Below are 23,778 nucleotides of genomic sequence, written 5' to 3' on the forward strand. Positions count from 1 at the left end.
TTCTATTTTATCTTACAGATTGGAAGGTCTATGGACCGAAGGAGCGCTTGTGGCTACAGGCCACTCAAGTTCATGCTCCGTGCTTGCTCAGACAATTTCATTCCTGTTATCTCTTGAAGCCTACCATCGACTTGCCACGTAGAGGGCGGGTGGTACTGTCGGAACCCATGTATATGGACTGTTTCCTTCTAGCAGCTCATCAGCACTCAGCTGTAACTACACACATGACCACCCTGACCTATAAGAAGGCACCTTTCCCTACTACCTGTGCTGTACAACAAATTTACTACCATGGATGCAGGTTATGTCGCTCCCCTGCTACTGATTCCTCCTGACTCAGATTCCTGCTATATCTTAAACCTGGTTATGATTCCTGCGTTGTCTGAGTAGTCTCTGCCTGCCGCCAGCCCTGGCCCCTGCTTTGTCTGCATACTCCTCTGCCTATCCGGATCCCTGGGTGACATTCCAGCTCCCACCCCGATTCCAAGTACTTCATCTGACTAAATCGGACTCCCCCGTGGATATCCCAGTACTCCTGATACTAATGGGGATTTCTTACTTCAACTTCCTGCATATTCACAGTACTAAAAAATGAAAGAAATCAAAATGACTCATTCAGAATTTTATTTTTTTCTACATTTAAAAAATATAATATATAAAAATAAAACCCTTACATACCGGTAGAATATTTTCTCCAGTGTCAATATTTACAATTTTACATGACCTCCATTTATATGGGGGATAAGAAATCAAGGAAGTGTGATAAGATGCTCAGGAGTACCGCTTATCAGCAGTAGCACGGTTAATAATTCCACTCATTCATTCTTTAGGAAAAGACTTTACCCCTGGAGCTTCACTTCTTTGAATTGGTCCAGGTATTCGGTAATGTTGGTGCTGTGGCTGAGAAGAGACAGTAAACGGTACAGTGCATCTCACTACTCTCCCCAGTGGGATCAACAGGGCAGCTTTAGGGTTCACTCATGTCATGGCATAGAATTAGTACACAATTAGTACACAACAATACACATCATTGTGTTCTTTAGACACAAGGGTTGCTACTTGGCTCCTGGATACTCAGATTTCCATCCAGGTTAAGCTTTTAAATTGTGATAGAGATGTAGCCAACGTTATTGCACTCACAGGCTCTCTCCCGTAATAGTGCTAGAGCCCAGCCCCCTTCACACACTTGCTTGTTTCAAAACAATGGCTGGCTGTTACAATAACGTTGGCTACATTTCTAGTTGACATAAGCCTATGTTGATTTACACTGGCCATGTCGCCTTCTTTAATTATAAGTGGCATCAAACCAGTCAGGCTGTTATATTAATAATTCCAAATGCAGAACCTGGCCTGGATTAACCTGTATAGGGTGGTCAGTAGCCCAGCGGCAACCCTAGGTACACAGCTGTGAGAAACGACCATTCAACCAAAGGAGATACAATAATTAAAATGCTGAAGCAAATCCCAGCACAGTACTGAGTGCTGCAACCTCACTGATGCTTGCAATATTGGGCATGGCATCAGTAACCCAAGTACATGCAATCATAACCCCTGGGAAGAAACTGAAATAATCTCATTGGTTTGTGATGTTCAGTTTTAGGGCGGCTTTTCAAGAGGGTGCAGCAGAAGAAATAAATGAAAGAAAAAGGGAGAAATTAGCAGAACACGAGAAAAAAAGTTGAGATCTTTGTGTGCATGCAAACCAATGAGTTTAACACTGAAAATGTAGTAATACATAGAGAAAATTAAGCATATTTAGCATAAAACTCAGTTACACATTAGTTTGCCTAATTCACTATAAAAAAAATAATAATTGTGAAACATTTAAACTGATCACAGACAAGAACTACAGGACCCATTTAGTTTGTGAAGACTTTTTCCAATATATATTATACTAGCTGATATACCCGGCGTTGCCCAGGATGTAAATGTGTGAAATGATATAATGTAGTTGTTGTTCAAAAATTGTGAGGTGGGGTGGTGTGGGGGGGAGAAGAGGTCATCACCTCTGTGTGGGGGGGAGAAGAGGTGGGGTGGTGTGGGGGGGAGAAGAGGTGGGGTGGTGTGGTGTGGGGTGGGAAAGAGGTGGTGTGGGAAAGAGGTGGGGTGGTGTGGGGGAGGGAAAAGAGGTGGGGTGGTGTGGGGGGGGAAAGAGGTGGGGTGGTGTGGGGGGGAAAGAGGTGGGGTGGTGTGGGGGGGGGGGGGGAAGAGGTGGGGTGGTGTGGGGGGAAAAGAGGTGGGTTGGTGTGGGGGGAAAAGAGGTGGGGTGGTGTGGGGGGAAAAGAGAGGGGGGGAAGAGAGGGGAGGGGAGGGGTCAGAGAGGGGATGGGGGGAAAAGAGAGGGGAGGGGGGGAAAGAGAGGGGGGGGAAAGATAGGGGAGGGAGGGGAAAGAGAAGCGAGGGGGGGGAAGAGAGGGGAGGGGGGGGAAGAGAGGGGAGGGGGGGAAAGAGAGGGGAGGGGGGGAAAGAGAGGGGAGGGGGGGGGAAAGAGAGGGGAGGGGGGGGAAAGAGAGGGGAGGGGGGGAAAGAGAGGGGAGGGGGGGGAAAGAGAGGGGAGGGGGGGGAAAGAGAGGGGAGGGGGGGGAAAGAGAGGGGAGGGGTGTAAAGAGAGGGAGGGGGTGTAAAGAGAGGGGAGGGGGGGGGAAAGAGAGGGGAGGGGGGGGGAAAGAGAGGGGAGGGGGGGGGAAAGAGAGGGGAGGGGGGGGGGAAAGAGAGGGGAGGGGGGGGGAAAGAGAGGGGAGGGGGGAAAGAGAGGGGAGGGGGGGAAAGAGAGGGGAGGGGGAAAGAGAGGGGAGGGGGAAGAGAGGGGAGGGTGAAGAGAGGGGAGGGGGGTGAAGAGAGGGGAGGGGGGGGGAAGAGAGGGGGGGGGAAAGGAGGGGGGGGGAGAGGGGAGGGGTGGGGGAAAGAGGGGAGGGGTGGGGGAAAGAGGGGAGGGGGGGGGGGAAGAGAGGGGAGGGGGGGAAAGAGAGGGGAGGGGGGGAAAGAGAGGGGAGGGGGGGGAAAGAGAGGGGAGGGGGAAGAGAGGGGAGGGGGGGAAAGAGAGGGGAGAGGGGGAAGAGAGGGGAGGGGGGGAAAGAGAGGGGAGGGGGGGGGAAGAGAGGGGAGGGGGGGAAGAGAGGGGAGGGGGGGAAGAGAGGGGAGGGGGGGAAGAGAGGGGAGGGGGGGGAAGAGAGGGGAGGAGAGGGAAGAGAGGGGAGGAGAGGGAAGAGAGGGGGGGGGAGAAGGGGGGGAAGAGGGGGGAGAGGGGAGGGGGGGGGAGAGAGGGGAGGGGGGGAAGAGAGGAGGGGGGGGAAGAGAGGAGGGGGGGGAAGAGAGGAGGGGGGGAAGAGAGGGGAGGGGGGGAAGAGAGGGGAGGGGGGGAAGAGAGGGGAGGGGGGGAAGAGAGGGGAGGGGGGGGAAGAGAGGGGAGGGGGGAAAGAGAGGGGAGGGGGGGGAAGAGAGGGGAGGGGGGGGGAAGAGAGGGGAGGGGGGGGAAGAGAGGGGAGGAGAGGGAAGAGAGGGGAGGAGAGGGAAGAGAGGGGGGGGGAGAAGGGGGGGAAGAGAGGGGAGGGGGGGGAGAGAGGGGAGGGGGGGAAGAGAGGAGGGGGGGGGGAAGAGAGGAGGGGGGGAAGAGAGGGGAGGGGGGGAAGAGAGGGGAGGGGGGAAGAGAGGGGAGGGGGGGGAAGAGAGGGGAGGGGGGGGAAGAGAGGGGAGGAGGGGGAAGAGAGGGGAGGGGGGGAAGAGAGTGGAGGAGGGGAAGAGAGGGGAGGGGGGGAAGAGAGGGGAGGGGGGGGGGAGAGAGGGGAGGGGGGGGGAAGAGAGGGGAGGGAAGAGAGGGGATGGGGGGAAGAGAGGGGAGGGGGGGGAAGAGAGGGGAGGGGGGGAAGAGAGGGGAGGAGAGGGAAGAGAGGGGAGGAGAGGGAGGAGAGGGGAGGAGAGGGAAGAGAGGGGAGGGGGGGAAAGAGAGGGGAGGGGGGAAAGAGAGGGGGGGGAAAGAGGGGAGGGGGGGGAAGAGAGGGGAGGGGGGGAAAGAGAGGGGGGGGGAGAAAGAGGGGAGGAGGGGGGAGAAAGAGAGGGGAGGGGGGGAAGAGAGGGGAGGGGGGGAAGAGAGGGGAGGGGGGGAAGAGAGGGGAGGGGGGGGAAGAGAGGGGAGGGGGGGGGAGGAGGGGGAAGAGAGGGGAGGAGGGGAAGAGAGGGGAGGGGGGGTAAAGAGAGGGGAGGGGGAAGAGAGGGATGGGGGGGAAGAGAGGGGAGAGGGGTGAGAAAGAGAGGGAGAAAGAGAGGGGAGGGGGGAGAAAGAGAGGGGAGGGGGGGGAGAAAGAGAGGGGGGGAGGGGGGGGAGAAAGAGAGGGGAGGGGGGGGGGAGAAGAGAGGGGAGGGGGAGAAAGAGAGGGGAGGGGGGGGGGGAGAAAGAGAGGGGAGGGGGGGGGAGAAAGGGGGGGGAGAAAGAGAGGGGAGGGGGGGGTGAGCGGGCTGTTTGTGAGGTCCCGCAGAGTGGTGGCAGGAGGGGTGGTGATAGTGTTCTGTTTCTGCTGTCTGGCGGCGGCGATGTGGGGTACGTGTGCTGATAGAGGGTGTTGTTGGGGGGGGGGGGCGCATGGCTGGCGGCTCCACTTCCCGCCTCGGGGCCGGGCGGGCCTAACGCTCGGAGCACGCAAGTGCCTGTGCTCCCCCTGCGGGAGCACCACATGGCACACCAGTGGCTGTACCTCCGCCTACCGTGCGCGGCCGCCGGACCCGAAGCGGGGAACCTGACTGCCAGACCCCTCTGCTCCCCGAAACCACCCCTCCCCGCCGGCAGCGTGCTCATTTTAGAGGACCCGCGGCGGAAAGTGCCGCGTGGGGTAAGGGCGTAGCAAAGGGGCCGTAATGGTGATAGGGGGTGGCTCTGTTGTTGCAGGCCAGCGGCGGGAAGGGAGAAGGGGTGAGAGGGTGGGTGGTCAAGGGCGGGCAGCCGCTGAGGAGGGCCAGATGGGTGACAGTTGGGGGGGGGCAAGTCCACAGGGGTGAGAGGGGGGGGGAGAGAGGGGAGGGGGGGGGAGAGAGGGGAGGGGGGGAAAGAGAGGGGAGGGGGGAAAGAGAGGGGGGGGAAAGAGGGGAGGGGGGGGAAGAGAGGGGAGGGGGGGAAAGAGAGGGGGGGAAAGAGAGGGGAGGGGGGGAAAGAGAGGGGGGGAAAGAGAGGGGAGGGGGGGAGAAAGAGGGGAGGAGGGGGGAGAAAGAGAGGGGAGGGGGGGGAAGAGAGGGGAGGGGGGGGAAGAGAGGGGAGGGGGGGGAAGAGAGGGGAGGAGGGGGAAGAGAGGGGAGGAGGGGGAAGAGAGGGGAGGGGGGGGGAAAGAGAGGGGAGGGGGAAGAGAGGGGAGGGGGAAGAGAGGGGAGGGGGGGGAAGAGAGGGGAGAGGGGGGGAGAAAGAGAGGGAGAAAGAGAGGTGAGGGGGGGAGAAAGAGAGGGGAGGGGGGGGGAGAAAGAGAGGGGAGGGGGAGAAAGAGAGGGGAGGGGGGGGAGAAAGAGAGGGGAGGGGGGGGAGAAAGAGAGGGGAGGGGGGGGGAGAAAGAGAGGGGAGGGGGGGGGAGAAAGAGAGGGGAGAAGGGGGGAGAAAGAGAGGGGGGGGGAGAAAGAGAGGGGAGGGGGGGGGGTGAGCGGGCTGTTTGTGAGGTCCCGCAGAGTGGTGGCAGGAGGGGTGGTGATAGTGTTCTGTTTCTGCTGTCTGGCGGCGGCGATGTGGGGTACGTGTGCTGATAGAGGGTGTTGTTGGGGGGGCGCATGGCTGGCGGCTCCACTTCCCGCCTCGGGGCCGGGCGGGCCTAACGCTCGGAGCACGCAAGTGCCTGTGCTCCCCCTGCGGGAGCACCACATGGCACACCAGTGGCTGTACCTCCGCCTACCGTGCGCGGCCGCCGGACCCGAAGCGGGGAACCTGACTGCCAGACCCCTCTGCTCCCCGAAACCACCCCTCCCCGCCGGCAGCGTGCTCGTTTTAGAGGACCCGCGGCGGAAATTGCCGCGTGGGGTAAGGGCGTAGCAAAGGGGCCGTAATGGTGATAGGGGGTGGCTCTGTTGTTGCAGGCCAGCGGCGGGAAGGGAGAAGGGGTGAGAGGGTGGGTGGTCAAGGGCGGGCAGCCGCTGAGGAGGGCCAGATGGGTGACAGTTGGGGGGGGGCAAGTCCACAGGGGTGAGAGGGGGGGGAGTGTTATACTTATTTTTTGGGGGGGAGGTGTGTGTGTGTGTGTGTGTGTGACCTTTGGCCCGTCACTCTGCCTCAGGCCAATGAGAGGTGTGCGGGGGCGGGCGGGCCAAGGGAGCCATCTCATTGGCCTGGCCCAAGGTCCAATGTGATTGCCGCTAGGGACACAGGGAGGGACATACAGACAAAGACACATAGAACGCTTTCAGAAATATATAGATAGATAAAGGCAAAAAGTTTACATAAACATGGCATGTGCACTTTGTAGGAAGTCATTGTAAGAAAATATACATTGCCCAAACAAGAAGCCTGGAGGAAGGACATAGCACACAGTTGGTGAAGTAAAGGATTATTCCAAATTCCAAAAATTAAACCAACCTTTCCACTAAGCAGGGTGAACAGATTTACAAAAGTAAAAACCGGGACACATTAAAAATATATATTTATAAAACAAATGACATCACAAACTGCACCTATCCCCTTTGTCTCTCCGCCCCTCTCTGTACACACACACACACACACACACACACACACACACACACACACACACACACACACACACACACACACCATTCTCGCCCCCCACCCGGCCCCTCCCCCCCCCCCCACTAATCTCTCCACACTCTCTGGGAAGGGATTTTGTATTTAGGGTGGGTTTTTTGTAATTGGGGGGTGGTGGAGTTTTTTAGTACGTATTTTGGGGGGGAATTGTGTGTGGGGCAGGGTGGAGGGAATGAGTGTGAGTAGGGGGGATTGAGTGAGTGGAATAATTGATGGAGGGGAGGGAGACTGATAGGAGAGAGGGGGTGAGGGAGTGAGTGAGGAGGAGAGGGGGTAAAACTGAGACGGAGAGAAATACATGGGTAGAGGAGGCTCGCGAGGTATGAAATGGGGAGGCTTGCAAGACCGCCGACACTGGGGGAGGGGGGGGGTGGGGGGCGGGCGGTCTTAACTGTAGTCCTGGGCCCTGGGAAATCTGTCTGAGGCCCTATTTGCAGTAAACCTGAAAGTTAAAGCTAGAACTACTCACCTCACTGCTTTGCACGAAAACATGGCCCTGGGATACCATTCACTGTTTCTCAAGGCATGCCTAGAATGAGATGATATCCATGAGAAATGAGAGGTGCACCATTGCACTATTGTCCAGCACTGATAAAGGCCTCTCGGCAGTGGTTGCAGTGGTTTAATAAAAGTGGTAGTACAGTGAATAGATATACATTTATTAAACATTGGGACGAAGGTCTTTGGACTCTATTTTAAAACAATGCAAGCAATATTTAGGCTGTGCAAATAGTATGGTGGAAAGTCTCTCTAAAATAAAACTACTGTACCTTACAAAATAGTAAAACTACATTTGTAAATAAACAAAGAGTAATGGTACTTAAAATAAAAAAAAATGGTGTTACTTCTTTCCGTGTGGGAAACTCACAATTCAGCCACTGTTTGGCTAGACGTAAACATTGGTCGTTCTTCATTTTAATTATACCCACTTTGCTGCAACTATTCATAGAGAGCCAGGACATCTTAATTATTTTTTTTAAAAATAGCTAATTCAAGCAGCAATCCCCCACTTTTTTATTTTTGTTTAGTTGCCGGGGTTTTCTACCCTTTTAGGGAAATTAAAATGGCCACCAAATCTTGCTTGTGCTGCGAGCCAGTAGAAAGCCATAATGTCATGAGAAGGATGGAATGGCAGCTTCGTATTGGATGACTAGAGCGACCATCTTAAAATGTCCAGGAAGAACACTGACAATAAAACCAGGGAGGGATAATGGGGAGCCACAGCAAAAAAATTATGTGGTTCAGCTCAGGATGCCCCGTGGTAATGGCAGCAGCTTTGATGTGGGAATGGGAAATCCCAGCTTTCATTCTAGTGCCTATATCTTGGCATCTTGCATATGCCGATTTATTGCCATGGGCGCCAATTATCAAAATAGGATTTTAAGACCTGCTCTGCAGTCTCACTCATTGCATAATTAATTTCATTGGAGTTTAATAACCCTGGTAATAAGACACTTGGTGGAAAGTTTAAGAGATTAAAATTGTATGCAGCCATCGTCAGTAGGAAAAGTGAGGAGTGACAGGAGTAACATTTGATAATCTTTCTGTGACTTTCAGTATACAGTAATTTATTTGAGAACTATTAGAATTCTCAAGATTACTGATAAAGGGCATTTTATGTCGTATCTGATATTAATAGGGTTGTCAGGCCCTTACATATAACATTGAAACTGGTACTTTTGGAAAATTTGTGATGTCATGATAGGATAGGAGCTCATTAAGTAGAAATATGTATAAGGTAACTATTACAAAAGTTAGAAGAGTAGAGCCATCTCTGTGTGTTCGGCGTTTTTCTAAACTAGAGTTTACATTTTCTCGTCAAACAGCTTCTGCTGGTGTGGAGATGCACTAAGATCTGATATGGGGTATTGGAGCTTGATACTGCCATTCACATCAGTAGCTGTTACTGCAAGTATTAGCTCCGATACTCCTAATTGGAGTTTAGTGAATCCTGGCTTATAATGGAAAATGAGTACTTTCTTGAAGTATTTGTTGGAAGCTGAACACATACCTTTTTCTAATCTTATTGCTAAATCTGTGTCTATGGTAACAGTGTGATTACTATTATATATTTTATTAATAAATAGGGAGTCCATATATCCCACAAGAATGGGTTTAATATGTACTTTTCTTATCATCTGAATATATATTCAGATGATAAGAAAAGTACATATTAAACCCATTCTTGTGGGATATATGTATTCCTTATTTATTAATAATATATATATATATATATATATATATATAACACACACACACACAGGGCAGCCGGCACTCCCAATACCATAAACAGTTTGCGGTGCATATCCTATACCAATAGTAAGAGAAAAATAATCCACTCCAGCAGGAGCAGACACAAGACAGCACTCAAAAGGTGAGTAAGAAAACTTGTATTCAAAAATAAACACAGCACAAACATGACCAACGTTTCGGTCCTCGCACCACCCTGAGGAAGGTCCCACGAGGACCGAAACGTTGGTCACGTTTGTGCTATGTTTATTTTTGAATACAAGTTTTCTTACTTACCTTTTGAGTGCTGTCTTGTGTCTGCTCCTGCTGGAGTGGATTCTCTCTCTCTCTCTCTCTCTCTATAAATACATAGATATACACACACAGGGGTCAGGTCAGAAAACATTTTAGAGTATAAGGGCCACAAGCTTATTGTAATGTGATTTTAGATACATTCAAAGACTTAAAAATTACGTGTTTCAACATTTTGAAAGCATGTATATCATCTTTACTATATATATTTACATTGTAGTAACTTACAAGTGAGTTTCAGTCTGAAAAACTGCACTCAGCTGCCTAAGAAACAAGTATGAAACTAGCAGAGAGTCTAAAGACCAAATCAAGTGTGGCCAGTAGGAAACAAGTTGAAGAGCCCTACTGTGCAGGATCTAGGTCTAAATAATATCATTGATGTATAAACTCACCAGCTGAATGAAAAGATGAACAGTAGAGCCAAACAAACGGTGAAAAGCCAACACTTCAATCGACCGGACTTTCCCCCTGTAATAATAGTGACAAAGTCAGAGGGAAATAAAAGCATCAAAGTGTTAGCTGTACAAATGCTATAATTACAGTTGTTTCTCCTTATTAGGCCGTGCCTAGAGTGCCGTAGATGAAGACGGCGACACGCCGAGTGACGTGACCCGTCGCCACCGGCGAAAGTCGTGTTGTTTCGGCGGGGTCGCGGGATTCCAGCAATTTGATTTGTTCAAGGGCCGTCACGTAACGCGACAGCCCTTGAAAAATTTAATTTTGCCGGCTTCCAGTTTCCTCGACGGCGCTTTGTCGCCGTTGCGCGCACTATAAGCGCACGCGGCGGCAATGTATTTGTTTTTGGGCGACGTCGCGTCAACGTCACTATAAGCGCGGCCTTAGTCCACACAGTCCAAACCTGGCTAATGTGTATCATGTTCTGTGCTCACATAGGCAGCAGCTCAAATAATACCAGGTGCAAGAACACTGCAACAGCAACCAGTCTTAAATAAAGTGCTTTTTTTCCCCAACTTAATTTTATTTGCAGTTTTTAATAGGATACAGAAAATAAAAAGGGATCATTCAGGACCACAACTAGCAGTTTTCGCATACATTTAAATTTAAACAGTGATGATATGGTCAAATTAACAATTACTGATAACAACACGTTTAAATAATAAATAGACCAGACAAATACAGAGGAAAGGGGGGAGGGGGGAGCACCTTCTTTATCACCTTCTTAGGTTTTTAACGTGTCTATTTTCCTGTACCTATTATGTATAAGAAATACTGTATTCCTTTTTCCAGGCCTTGCCCGACCAACCTTGGGGGGGAATGATTTAAATCCTCCTATATAAAGGCCAGTTTTCTGTTGTCTCTCTGCCCAATAAAGTGCTTTTTAATTAAAACGTTTCCATGTCAACTCAAGTCCTGATGAAGGTTGTGAGTTACCACCTAAACGTCTACAGATACTGTACATTAAGAAAAGTATTTTATTTATGATTGGTTGATGCTGTATCATACGTGAATCTAGCTGTACGAATCCTGCATTATACAGAAAAAACGTTGCTATCGGCACACAAAAATCCTAATAAATGGATGCTACTTTTCCTCACAGCTCCATCACCGTGGTCCTGGTGCTGGTCGGTTCAAGCATGGTCCTGTACAATGGCTGCTTAGAAATCAAATGTTTGCAGTAAAGAACAACCGCACAAGAGGCTATCTTGCCACCAGAGCAAATCTACTTACTTTATTCACATATTAGATACAGAGAAAAGTGTACAAAATGTTTCAGGTGGATTAACCTCCCTTTGACTTTCGGAGTCAAGTTTAAGAGGCCCAAAAAACTAGAAATAGATTATTTTGAGTGAAGGGACCATTAAAAATACAAATATGAAACTGAAATTAATGAAAGCATTATACCAGCATTGTTATATACAAAGATTACAGTGTTTTGCCCATCGCATTTGCCCCGGAACAGTATTTGCCCATCGCATTTATTTTAATATTAAAACATTTTTTTTCTGGGATTTTTGGAACACAAGTCATTGATGATGTCATCAAATGATAAGCTACGAAGTTTGTCACTTTCGATGCGCATGAGGCTTAGGGTCACACAGTATTTGAATGAAAATGTCCATATTTATAGAGAATCTTCTTTTTCCCATATCTTCTTTATTTATCATCTGGTTTTAAAGCTTGAAATGCATGAATTTGTTTCTTTTTCTGTGGCCCGTCATATTGTAAGGCACCATGCTGTAGCTTAGTTGGTTTACGCGCAAGTCCAGCTCTGCCTATATACAATCACTTGCGTCTTTTGGACTGTAAATCTGGATAGATTTATATACCGAAAGCAGAATGGACGTACCGGTTAGGCCCGGAAAAGAAAAGTGAGGCTCGTCCAAGACCAAATGATAGCAAAATTCTCGGATTTTCAAGACAAAATTGGTCTAATGAGATTCTTTAAGAAAGTCCCAGAACTTTGGGTCAGAAACTGTTAAACCCCTATTTTTCAGGACTTTCCCACAGATCTGGCCAAGAAAAGGAAAATTTCAACAAGTTTGCTCTGAGTTGGTGATAAAACAGCTGAGGTTCGCTTTGCTGTACCCAGCACAACTCAAAGCCTCCAGTAAAGACGGCACTGAGACTTTTCATACACATAAAATAGAACAAGATTTTCTCATAGGCTTTGGTGACTGATTAAAAGTTTCACAGGAGGGGACCGATGTCTCTACTGGCACTAAATTATATTTTAAAATGCTCTTCCTCTGACTCCAAAAGGAAAAAAAACTCGAATTTTCAAGATCTATATTGGTACAAGACGGGCATAACCTTCCTTTCAGGCTTCAATATCTGGAAGTTGTTTGTCTTTGTTAAGAGTTTTCAAACAGTTATGCATTCTGTTATTGTCTAACTTTTAAAACATACTGGACACCTAACAAGCTCCTATTAAACCCCCAAAATACCCACAACATATATATAAGCATATGAGTATCAGAGGAGTGCTACTGAGCATGGCAATATGCATTAAAACCAGAGACATAACATAAAACACAGACAAAGCTCAGTTTTTAGCACATCTAGTGAGACTCATACACGGTACAGTGCCTAAATATATATGGATAAATATCTAATAAGTAAATGGTCTTTTAGTTTGACATTTTTGGCCAAAATTGTTGTAAGCCCCTGAGCCAACGCCAAGGCAGACCACATATCAGGGGTCCCTAACGCTAATATAAATTCTTAATAACCTGTTTAATAACAGGAAGAATGATTTATAGTAAATCTGTCAATATTAGCTGCAAAGTTCTGTCTGACTGAAGCTTTTATTAACCTGTACATTACCAGGAAAAGCACTCTGTATTAGAGATGTCACAGCCAAACTGCAAGCAGGCAAGTTCCCCTGAGTGGAAGATGCTATGGAGTGAGCCCATAACCATTTAAATGTGGGAGGGGGTGAGCTTAAATTAAGTAGGAGGTTGCCAACCTCCAATCAGCCATGACTAGCTGGACAAGAATTGTAAAACATACTGGACACCTAACAAGCTCCTATTAAAACCCCTATAAAACTGAGCTTTGTCTGTGTTTTATGTTATGTCTCTGGTTTTAATGCATATTGCCATGCTCAGTAGCACTCCTCTGATACTCATATGCTTATATATATGTTGTGGGTATTTTGGGGGTTTAATAGGAGCTTGTTAGGTGTCCAGTATGTTTTACAATTCTTGTCCAGCTAGTCATGGCTGATTGGAGGTTGGCAACCTCCTACTTAATTTAAGCTCACCCCCTCCCACATTTAAATGGTTATGGGCTCACTCCATAGCATCTTCCACTCAGGGGAACTTGCCTGCTTGCAGTTTGGCTGTGACATCTCTAATACAGAGTGCTTTTCCTGGTAATGTACAGGTTAATAAAAGCTTCAGTCAGACAGAACTTTGCAGCTAATATTGACAGATTTACTATAAATCATTCTTCCTGTTATTAAACAGGTTATTAAGAATTTATATTAGCGTTAGGGACCCCTGATATGTGGTCTGCCTTGGCGTTGGCTCAGGGGCTTACAACAATTTTGGCCAAAAATGTCAAACTAAAAGACCATTTACTTATTAGATATTTATCCATATATATTTAGGCACTGTACCGTGTATGAGTCTCACTAGATGTGCTAAAAACTGAGCTTTGTCTGTGTTTTATGTTATGTCTCTGGTTTTAATGCATATTGCCATGCTCAGTAGCACTCCTCTGATACTCATATGCTTATATATATGTTGTGGGTATTTTGGGGGTTTAATAGGAGCTTGTTAGGTGTCCAGTATGTTTTACAATTCTTGTCCAGCTAGTCATGGCTGATTGGAGGTTGGCAACCTCCTACTTAATTTAAGCTCACCCCCTCCCACATTTAAATGGTTATGGGCTCACTCCATAGCATCTTCCACTCAGGGGAACTTGCCTGCTTGCAGTTTGGCTGTGACATCTCTAATACAGAGTGCTTTTCCTGGTAATGTACAGGTTAATAAAAGCTTCAGTCAGACAGAACTTTGCAGCTAATATTGACAGATTTACTATAAATCATTCTTCCTGTTATTAAACAGGTTATTAAGAATTTATATTAGCGTTAGGGACCCCTGATATGTGGTCTGCCTTGGCGTTGGCTCAGGGGCTTACAACAATTTTGGCCAAAAATGTCAAACTAAAAGACCATTTACTTATTAGATATTTATCCATATATATTTAGGCACTGTACCGTGTATGAGTCTCACTAGATGTGCTAAAAACTGAGCTTTGTCTGTTTGGAATACAAATAAACTGTTTAAAGCGCTAAACCTAATGCTATTACTACAGTGCTGTGCACTAACTAGACTAAGCAGCCTGGTAATCTATTGAGACATCTCTATTATCTCTAACTAATTTAAATATACACAAAAATAGATGACATAACCCGGCGCTAATATATGTGAAAAAAACAAAAATGAAAAAATATTGTGTATATAGTCCCAAATGGTGCCAAGTGATGAAATGATAGTTCAATGGTTACAACCTTAAAAGTCCGGTTGGGCACAGATTCAGTTCACAGTTCATCAAAACAGATGGTTCTTCTCATATGTTGTACTTGATCCTGCATATTAAAGATATCAAGCAGAGAACAAACATTGCGCAGTATATTGAGACAAGCAATATTATTTCAAAATATAGGTGTGTATCTGAATTGCCTACTTACTAGAAGTGGCTAGATCACATGCAGGGGAGAGAATCTGTTCTTTAAACCTTCTTTCCTGGAAGCCTCTTGATGTCGCACGAACCCCTCGTGGTGTTCCTGGCCTCCGTGGGTATAGAAGGGATCTTTCTGCAGCCCCTGTCTTTAGGAATCCTGTACCTCTTACTCCGTTTAGGGGACAAAAAGAAGAAGGACAGAGGATTGCGCAGCACAATAAATCTTTAATGGCACTTGCCCAAAACCACAATGAAATACTCACAAAAGAAGGTGAGTTAAAATGCAATAAAAAGGTGCTCGGCCCAGCACACACACACAGCCGCCTGAGTCACTGGTAGTCCGCTCCGGTACCGCGTGTACCTCGCGTGTATCCGGCGCTCTAGTGTGACGTCACTATCTTCCGTAAGACTCGCGGCTGGGATGACTGGGACACTGCTCCTTAGGCTCCTCCCATGCCTAAGGAGCCTAAGGAGCAGTGTCCCAGTCATCCCAGCCGCGAGTCTTACGGAAGATAGTGACGTCACACTAGAGCGCCGGATACACGCGAGGTACACGCGGTACCGGAGCGGACTACCAGTGACTCAGGCGGCTGTGTGTGTGTGCTGGGCCGAGCACCTTTTTATTGCATTTTAACTCACCTTCTTTTGTGAGTATTTCATTGTGGTTTTGGGCAAGTGCCATTAAAGATTTATTGTGCTGCGCAATCCTCTGTCCTTCTTCTTTTTGTCCCCTAAACGGAGTAAGAGGTACAGGATTCCTAAAGACAGGGGCTGCAGAAAGATCCCTTCTATACCCACGGAGGCCAGGAACACCACGAGGGGTTCGTGCGACATCAAGAGGCTTCCAGGAAAGAAGGTTTAAAGAACAGATTCTCTCCCCTGCATGTGATCTAGCCACTTCTAGTAAGTAGGCAATTCAGATACACACCTATATTTTGAAATAATATTGCTTGTCTCAATATACTGCGCAATGTTTGTTCTCTGCTTGATATCTTTAATATGCAGGATCAAGTACAACATATGAGAAGAACCATCTGTTTTGATGAACTGTGAACTGAATCTGTGCCCAACCGGACTTTTAAGGTTGTAACCATTGAACTATCATTTCATCACTTGGCACCATTTGGGACTATATACACAATATTTTTTCATTTTTGTTTTTTTCACATATATTAGCGCCGGGTTATGTCATCTATTTTTGTGTATATTTGAGCTTTGTCTGTGTTTTATGTTATGTCTCTGGTTTTAATTGTCTAACTTTTATCACACCTACACCTAATGTATATTACTATGAATAATTCAACATACTTTATGAGGTTCACCTCCTGGAATCTGGGAGGAATTAATTCCCAAGCAAACAGGAGGAAAATTCTCAACCATATAAAGAGAATTGGAACAGATTTCGCCTTTTTGCATGAGACGCAACTGGCGAATAATGATCTAAACAGAGAGTGGGTACTGTCCTGTTATTTTGCCTCATATAACGGCAAGCTCTGGTTAAAATAGGAACACCATTTACATTTACCAAACCTATGGGGTGCCCAGATGATAGATGGCTAATTGTGGAAGGGAACCTTTTTAATGAATCAGTAACTTTAAATCGAAGTATATGCTCCCAATGTATATTGTAACTAGTTTTTTTCCACATTGATTGGCAAAATAGCCTTTGTGGATTGTAGTCATCTAATCCTGGGTGGAGATCTTAACTCAGTTGATGACTCTTGGATAACATCCTCAGCCCACCTTCTTCCAGGAAACGGAGTAAACTTGTTTAGCAACCATTCCACATTAGCTATTTGAGAAATGAGTTTGGACTTATTGACCCATGGAGATCACTATTTCCTTTGTAAAGAGATTTTACGTGTTTATCTATAGCATATAAAAACATGACCAGATTGGATTATTTTCCGATAAATTCATCTCTTTTACCTAAGATTATTACGGCTAAGGTGGAAAACATACGCATATCAATCAAAATGCATAGGAAATGATACTTCTCTGGGAAGTTGGACTTCCCCATCTAAAATGTTGAATAATCTGACGTTCGGAATCTATCTCCCAGAATGATGGTTGCAGTATATTAGAAAAAAATGGACAAAAGGATCTTAGCCAGAATTTTTCTGGGAATCAGCTAAATGATGTATTATGAGGGGAAATGATGGCATATACAATTTCTAAAATGAAAAAAGATAGAGAAAAAATTGTCACTAAGCAGCCAAGCCTCAGAGACTTATGTTAGTTTTAAGACTACAGGACAGAAATGGGAGGAATAATTAAATAAAACAAAAACTCAATCTTTCAAGTTAAATGGCACTTACCAGCAAGAGGTGGAGATAGGGTTCATTCACTTCATAAATGAGAAACCTATTAGATTGATACTCTTGAAACTATTTATTTATTAAATGTTTTACGAGGAAATAATACATTGAGTTACCTCTCGTTTTCAAGTGTGTATTTCCACGAAAAAGGTTAAATGAGGAATTAAATAGTAATTGCTTTCTTTATTAATTTAATTAATATGATTATTTTATGCAAGCAGTGGTTTAACAAATTAAACATTGGTATGCTCTGTGTGGTAATACTAATGTTGTGCCAAACGGAATAAATTGTTATCTTTTTGTTGTGGTTAATATTGAAGGTGACCATGTGGTTGAGCGGTTGAGCAGTTGTCCTGAAGAGGTGAGTACAACCTCTTAGAGCAGCCATTTCAAAACCGGAACAGATGACACATTTTAATACCCAGTTGCTACTGCAGCTTGGCTTCCACCACAACCATCTCCACTGCTGTCAGCTTTGATGTTGGGCCCGACCCCCGGAAAACAAGCCACACATCTGCAGCTGCCCGTGGGTTTATGGACATTGTTTTAAAATGGAATGTGAATGTCTTTATTTGGCCCCGTTTTCTTTTTTTTGCAACTTGCACAATAAACTTCCATAGTGGCAACTCATGCGCATAGGTCACTGGTGTGCCACTGTGCCAATCAATTGCTTTATTGGCCTTTTTTTATTTTACTGAATTTTAAAGTCTTTTATTTGATGCTGGGTTTTTTTTTATTTGCAGCTTGCACATTGACTGCCATAGTGGCAACCCATGCCCATAGGGCATGTGTGTGCCACTGTGCCAATCAATTTTTTTATGGGCATTTTTTTGTTATGGAAATGTAATGTATGTTATTTGCTGCTTGTTTTTTTTATTTGTAGGTTGCCTATTGACTGCCATAGTGGCAAACCTTGTCATAGGCCATAGGTATTCCATTGTGGCAATCAATGGGTAGAGGAAGTGGGGGAAGTTGCCCCAGGGAGAGTGGTTAGGCCTCCCGGGTGGGTTGCGGGAGGGGGGTTAACCACTTAATTACCTTAGTGGGGGGGGGTTGTTCAATGTATTGTAATGTTTATTGGGGGCAGAGGAGTAGGGTGAAGGGGGTAGTTGCCCGAGGGTGGGTGGTTAGGCCTCTCAAGCGGGTAGTGGGAGGGGTTAATCCGCTCATTACCATAGCGGTTACTACTGCTAAGGTAATGAAGGGATTAATCAAATCCCGCAACCTTCCCGGTAGGCCTAACCACCCACCCTGGGCCAACTAAACCCTTCACTCACCCCCTTCACCCCTAATAAACCAGGTAGTCTGTCTTAACCCCTTTATTGCTGTTAATTGAAGCTGCTTTTATTTTATTTTGATAACATAGTATTGTAGCAGGGGGACTCCAGAGCTGTATTGCATTGATTTCAGGTCCGAGGCCCTCCCAGCTTCCCAAGTTACAGGTCCCATTATGGGGTGCCGGTATCCACATGCTTTGGTTAAATCTCCCAATCACGTGGGCCGTGACGCGGGAGAATTTAAACATGGCCGCTGGGATACCGGCACCCCATAACGGGGCCTGTAACTCAGAAATCAGGGGGTCCCCGGACCTGAAATCAATGTGGTTCAGCTCGAGAGACCCCCTGCTGCAATACAGTATTATTAAAATAAAATAAAAACACCATGATCGCCTGTTAGAGGCGCGCAGGTAGAGTGACTGATTCAGTCTCTCGCTTGCTGCGGGTCTATTACAGACAGGTGAAGCCAGGTAGGATTCACACAGCGCGAGACCCATTAAAATGGAGGGACCCCCGCTGTGTTAATCCCGATGGGCCATTCATCTGGCCGTTGGAGTCTCGCGGCACGGGTGGCAAAGAAGTGCAAATTCGCAAGGCAAGCGGTTGAAAACCAGCAGTTGCACCTGTCGAATCTCTTTTTGAGATAAAGGAATTAAATGGATATCTCAATAAAAATGTTGAATTCCTTTGGGTTTAGATAGTGACTGGGAATGGAAAGATTTCCTGATTTATTGTATGTTTTTGGAAATTGACATCTGATTTTACATTTTCTTTTTTTGTGGTAATAAAGACAAAAGTGAAGGAAAAGGAGTCCCTGCTCCCACGAGCTCACAATCTAATTGGATTAATTTATTGCCAATCGGATTGAGCATTTGTGATTTATTGGGTTTGCCACCTAGCACTTTCCTGATGACCAAAACATGTCAACCAGCCAGTTTTCAGAATGGAACAGTTTTGTATAAGAGTAAGCCTGTGCATGGGCAGATCAGTTTGCACTATTGTTGGTGTAGGCTGTGTAAACAGTATCTCTACATCAGAGCTGAAAACAGCATTGCTGAACAGTTCTTTGTGGCATAAAAGATGTGCAACATTGAGATTGTGCGGCCAGTATTATCACATCCATTAGCCACTAATCTTCATGATAACAGCTCAGCTCCCTACTGGCTGTAGCCAAAATATTCCGCTGATCCTGAGTGGAAATGAAAGCCGGTTGGGCACAGTGTCCAATCCACTATGATAAAGAAAACCTCACCTAGGTAAGGTCATGCCTTATATGGTTCAGGATCTGCCTTATCTCTGCCGTTCCTTCCACGTATAAAATGGAAACAATGAACTCACTATTTATATCGGTTAATTATCATCATCATTATTTATTTGTAAAGCACCAACTTATTCCTCTGCGCATTACAATGGGGACACAGAGTTATATATACAGAATGACCTACCAAATAAGGACAAGCAAGCACAGATACAAAAGGTAACGAGGGCCCTGCTCCTGAGCGCTGTTACCACCAGAGATCTGAGTATAAAAAAGTTACCCTCAATGGTGTCAGCTATATTTACATTATTTAGAGTGACATTACAAAAATTAAATATAAATATATATATCCGCAATTTTAACACATTCATATGCGTATAATATATATCCAATCTTACATTTTATCGAATGATTTTTTTAAAATCAAATATAAAATATATGTAAGTGTATGATTCACGTGTTTCTGATGGTAATAAACATTTAATGCAACGTTAAAATGGAGGTTCCAATCACTACACGGAAAAAAAAAACCCTCATCATTTGAAAATGATGGTTTTAGATGATATTCCTCCCAATATTTTAGGAGGTTATTAGATCTAGATATTGCACTTTATGCAGACGTGAAACTTTTTATTTTCAAGGTCGCAGAGCCCCATGTACCAATAGGGAATGGGGATCATGATCGCTGATGAGGAATAACCATGTTATTAAGGGGTTAATAAATTGAGCGGGAAAGCTTGGCACATAGAATGTCCTGGAAGGCTGTTGGGATAAGTGGGCGGAGCTAAAAGGACAGTTGGTTTACCTGGCAGTGTCGGCCATTTTAAGCGTTGCTCTCTTACTGTTTTTAATGTTTTGCCAATAAACTATTTTTGTACCGAGGAGCTTGCAGTCCGGTCGGTATCTTTCCTTCACGGCAGTTGCACCGCCATTCACATTTTCTCTTCTCATTGAACGCAACCGGTAGGAGCATGCCGACAGCGCCCGGATTTCCACAGGTTATGAGTGAATAACCAATTTATTTTTTACCATTCAGTTATATGTGACATTCTGACTGCAAGCAAGTTACAAGTTTCCCAGAACATCCATAGAAGATTTACCTGATGTATTAGGCTATTGGGTTTGTGTAATAGTGGATCAACTTAAGACTTTATGCTCTGTCATTTGTACTCAATACTGATTATATGGAATATGGATTCCCATGGGCTTATCAAGCTATTCAACTAGAAGGATCATAGATTCATGTGCTACACATTGCACTTTCATTTACATGGACATTACCTTGGGTAGCATGGTAGGGGTGTTTGTTCCCTATTTTCCGCTCAGCCATTTTAAGTTAACGGTAGAAGTGAGTTTCCCGGCACGCCCTTCCCTCCCATTATATATAAAAAATATGTTCAAAGTTATCTCGTATGTACTTATTGTGTTAATGTCATTTTATTAAACGTCGATATAAACAAATGATGTAAAAATGTAAGGAAGGTCGGTGTTGTCACAGCAGCACAATGTCCTTGACATTTGGAGGAGGTTAAAAGCTGTTGGGATTTCTTGGCCATATATGGCCTAGGGAAGGTAGAACAACGCCTTTAGATTTGCAGCTCGAGTTTCGCTAGTCTCTAGGTTATGTTGATACATGCCCTCTGGCCTTGAAGCCAGTGGCTGGCATATGTTAAAATGTAGGTGATAATAAAATGCGGTGGCCGTTTACACCCAAAACACAGTACTTGTCTGACTGGTTCTTATGGGGTTGGGTGAGGAATCTTTTAAGGTTTATTGAGTAATTCAGCAGTCAAGGTGATTTGTCACTGGAAGGTTTCAAAGAAGAATTGGATGTTGCAACTATTCTATGATTTTCTTTTAACATAACACTGTTTCCAAATGATTGTTTTTCCATTTTGTGAGAAATATCATTCTAACGTCTCCTGTGGAATGTCATGTGTGTATATGTTTTTTGCATATAGTTAATATTTGTTGCGTTTAAATATGTTGCATAGACAAATAAGTTTATACTTTAGATGTGTTATGAATTATTTTCTTTATATTACATTTGTTGTACCTGTGCATGTATACATATACACTTACATACATTTTATATTGTATAATTGGTCAACAAAATGGATGTAATAAAATCTAAGACTGGATATATATTATACTCATATGAATGTATTAAATTGTGATCATTGTGACCAGCGTTCATTATTCATTCAGTTGGGATCCTGTTTGGCTTAGGGGTGCCCTGGAGACTGTTTTTTCTATTCACTAAATGGCTGCCTTTCAGTTTCAATCAATCCTTCAGTCAGTGTTACTCAGCGGCTACAATGTATTGTTATATTACTAATTACTTCACATTCTCCATACTCTTGGTATTCATAACAAAGCTCTATCCGTGATCTACTCTTACCCCTCCCATCGTACTTTCAGAGTGTCTTTTGCCAACACCTCCTCCATCGATCTCTCTTTGGGGTTCTGTCCTGGGACCTCTTCTCTTTTCACACTCTCTCTAGGTGACCTAATCACATCTCTTGGTTTAAAATATCATCTCTATGTTGAGGACACACATTTAGTTTTGAACCCCAGACCTTACACCTGCTGTACAGACCAACGTTTCTAAATGTCTCTCGGCTATATCATCTTGGATGGCCCTCCGCCGACTTAAACTTAACATGGCTAAAACGGAGCTCCTCATATTTCCTCCCAAACCTGTCCCTATTACCTCCTTCCACATTACTGTTGGAAGTACAATCATACACCCAGTAGCACAAGCACCCTGTATAGGGGTCACACTCGACTCCTCTTTCACATTCTCCTCTCACATTCAAAACATATCTAAAACCTGTTGCTTTTTCCTCCGCAATATAACAAATATATGCCCTTTCCTCTGTTGCTTGACTGCTAAAACGCTGGCTCAGGCCCTCATTCTCTCCCGTCTCGATTACTGTAACCTCCTACTGTCCGACCTTCCTGCCTCTCACCTGTCTTCCCTACAATCTATCCTAAATGCTGCTGCCAGAATCACTCTACTCTTTCCAAAATCTGTCTCGGCGTCGCCCCTTTTGAAATCCCTCTCGCGGCTTCCTATCAAATCCCGAATCACACACTCAATTCTCCTCCTCACTTTTAAAAAGCATTAGGCTGCGGCAATGGGTGCCACTGAGCGGACGGGCGAGCTCACACTGGCTGCGATGAAACTCATTGCGGCAATGTGTGTGGCCAGCGTGAGCAAACGCAGGGTTTAGCTGTTTGCCAAGCAAGCAAATTTGAATTTGCCGCTTGCGCCGGCGCCACGCATGAGTGCCTGCACGGCCACCCTGGCCGCAGCCTTAAGGCCTCGGCCATGTTCCCTGCTTGCTGGCGGGAGCGCGCGTGCAGCCGCAATTAGAGCGGCTTTAGTAAGGGCTCACCTATGCTTCCGCAAGCGCGCGGAAGCGTAGGTCTTAGGGGAATTTAAAATTTCTCCGCTTGCCCGCGCGACAGGCCGGTCACGTGAGCGGTTCGCCCAATGAGGGCGAACAAGCTCCGTGACGTCACTGGCCCGCCCCCGGCCAGTGACGTGCCCGCCCCCGGATGGCCCCCTGACAGCGCGTGCGGTAAGCAACCGCAAGGCCAGGGAAATCACCCGCTTTCCCTGAGCCGCAGCGCGCCTCAGCGAGCAAGCATGGAGCCTGGCCGAGGCCGTACACTCTAAACCAGGGGGGCGCAAACTTTTTTCCCTGCGCCCCCCTGACGGCGGTCCCCTCACTCCCGCGCCCCCCCTAGCCCCCACTTACCTGCGCTCCGGCGTCATGACGTCACGTTGCCATAGCAACGTGACGTCACATGACCTCACGGCGTCATTTTGGCACTGCGTTGCCATGGCGACGCAGGAAGGAAGCCGCCGGAGCCTAGGTAAGTAAAGGCTTACAGAGGCCCTGCAGCTCCCCCGGCACTTAATTTAAGTGCCTGCGGGAAGCGTGCGGGGCCTCTGTAAACCCCGCGCCCCCCCGCCGGCAGCCCCACAGTTTGCACACCGCTGCTCTAAACCTCTCTCACCGATTGCCCCACACCTCTGGAATGCCCTTCCCCTCAATATCCCACTAGCACACCTCATACATATAGCTTGGCCCCTGCAGTCGCACTTACCAGAACGCCCTCCTACTGTCTCTGTATGTTCTTCCTACCTACCAATTAGATTGTAAGCTCTGCGCAGCAGGGACTTCTTTTTCTAAATGTTACTTTTATGTTTGAAGCACTTATTCCCATTATGTGTTATTTGTATTATTTGTTATTTATATGATTGTCATGTGTATTACTGCTGTGAAGCGCTATGTACATTAATGGCGCTATATAAAGACATACATACTAAGGTAACAACATCTATTGTTACAGTTTGCAGCTCAAACTACTAGGAACGTTGGCAAAAAATATCACAAACAGGAAAGTGTTGCAAATATCTTGCACTTCTAGGAAGTGTGTTAAATCTGCAGACAAACAATATCCTACATATGTATTTTTTTTAATAAATCAGTTCTGTAC

The 23,778-nt window shown here is 46.2% G+C and overlaps 1 protein-coding gene and 1 long non-coding RNA gene across 4 annotated transcripts in view; one reads left to right on the top strand and one right to left on the bottom strand.

Annotated features, from left to right (window-relative positions):
• Positions 1-23,778, bottom strand: part of LOC142472072 (histo-blood group ABO system transferase-like) — a 178,775-nt gene that overhangs the window by 12,013 nt on the left and 142,984 nt on the right. The window contains exon 5 of the mRNA XM_075578791.1: positions 844-900. Within this exon, the coding sequence (XP_075434906.1) occupies positions 844-900 (57 nt within the window). The remainder of the gene's footprint in view (positions 1-843; positions 901-23,778) is intronic.
• The window catches only part of LOC142472078 (uncharacterized), a 172,124-nt gene continuing 168,383 nt past the window's right edge, over positions 20,038-23,778 (top strand). For 2 of the 3 annotated variants that reach the window (XR_012789588.1, XR_012789590.1), the window contains exon 1: positions 20,040-20,271. This is a non-coding gene — a long non-coding RNA (uncharacterized LOC142472078). Of the gene's footprint in view, positions 20,272-23,778 lie in introns of all 3 variants that reach the window. The other variant, XR_012789589.1, reaches the window with a different exon arrangement.

Source organism: Ascaphus truei, chromosome 21, assembly GCF_040206685.1.
Source record: "Ascaphus truei isolate aAscTru1 chromosome 21, aAscTru1.hap1, whole genome shotgun sequence".
Classification (NCBI taxonomy): Eukaryota; Metazoa; Chordata; class Amphibia; order Anura; family Ascaphidae; genus Ascaphus; species Ascaphus truei.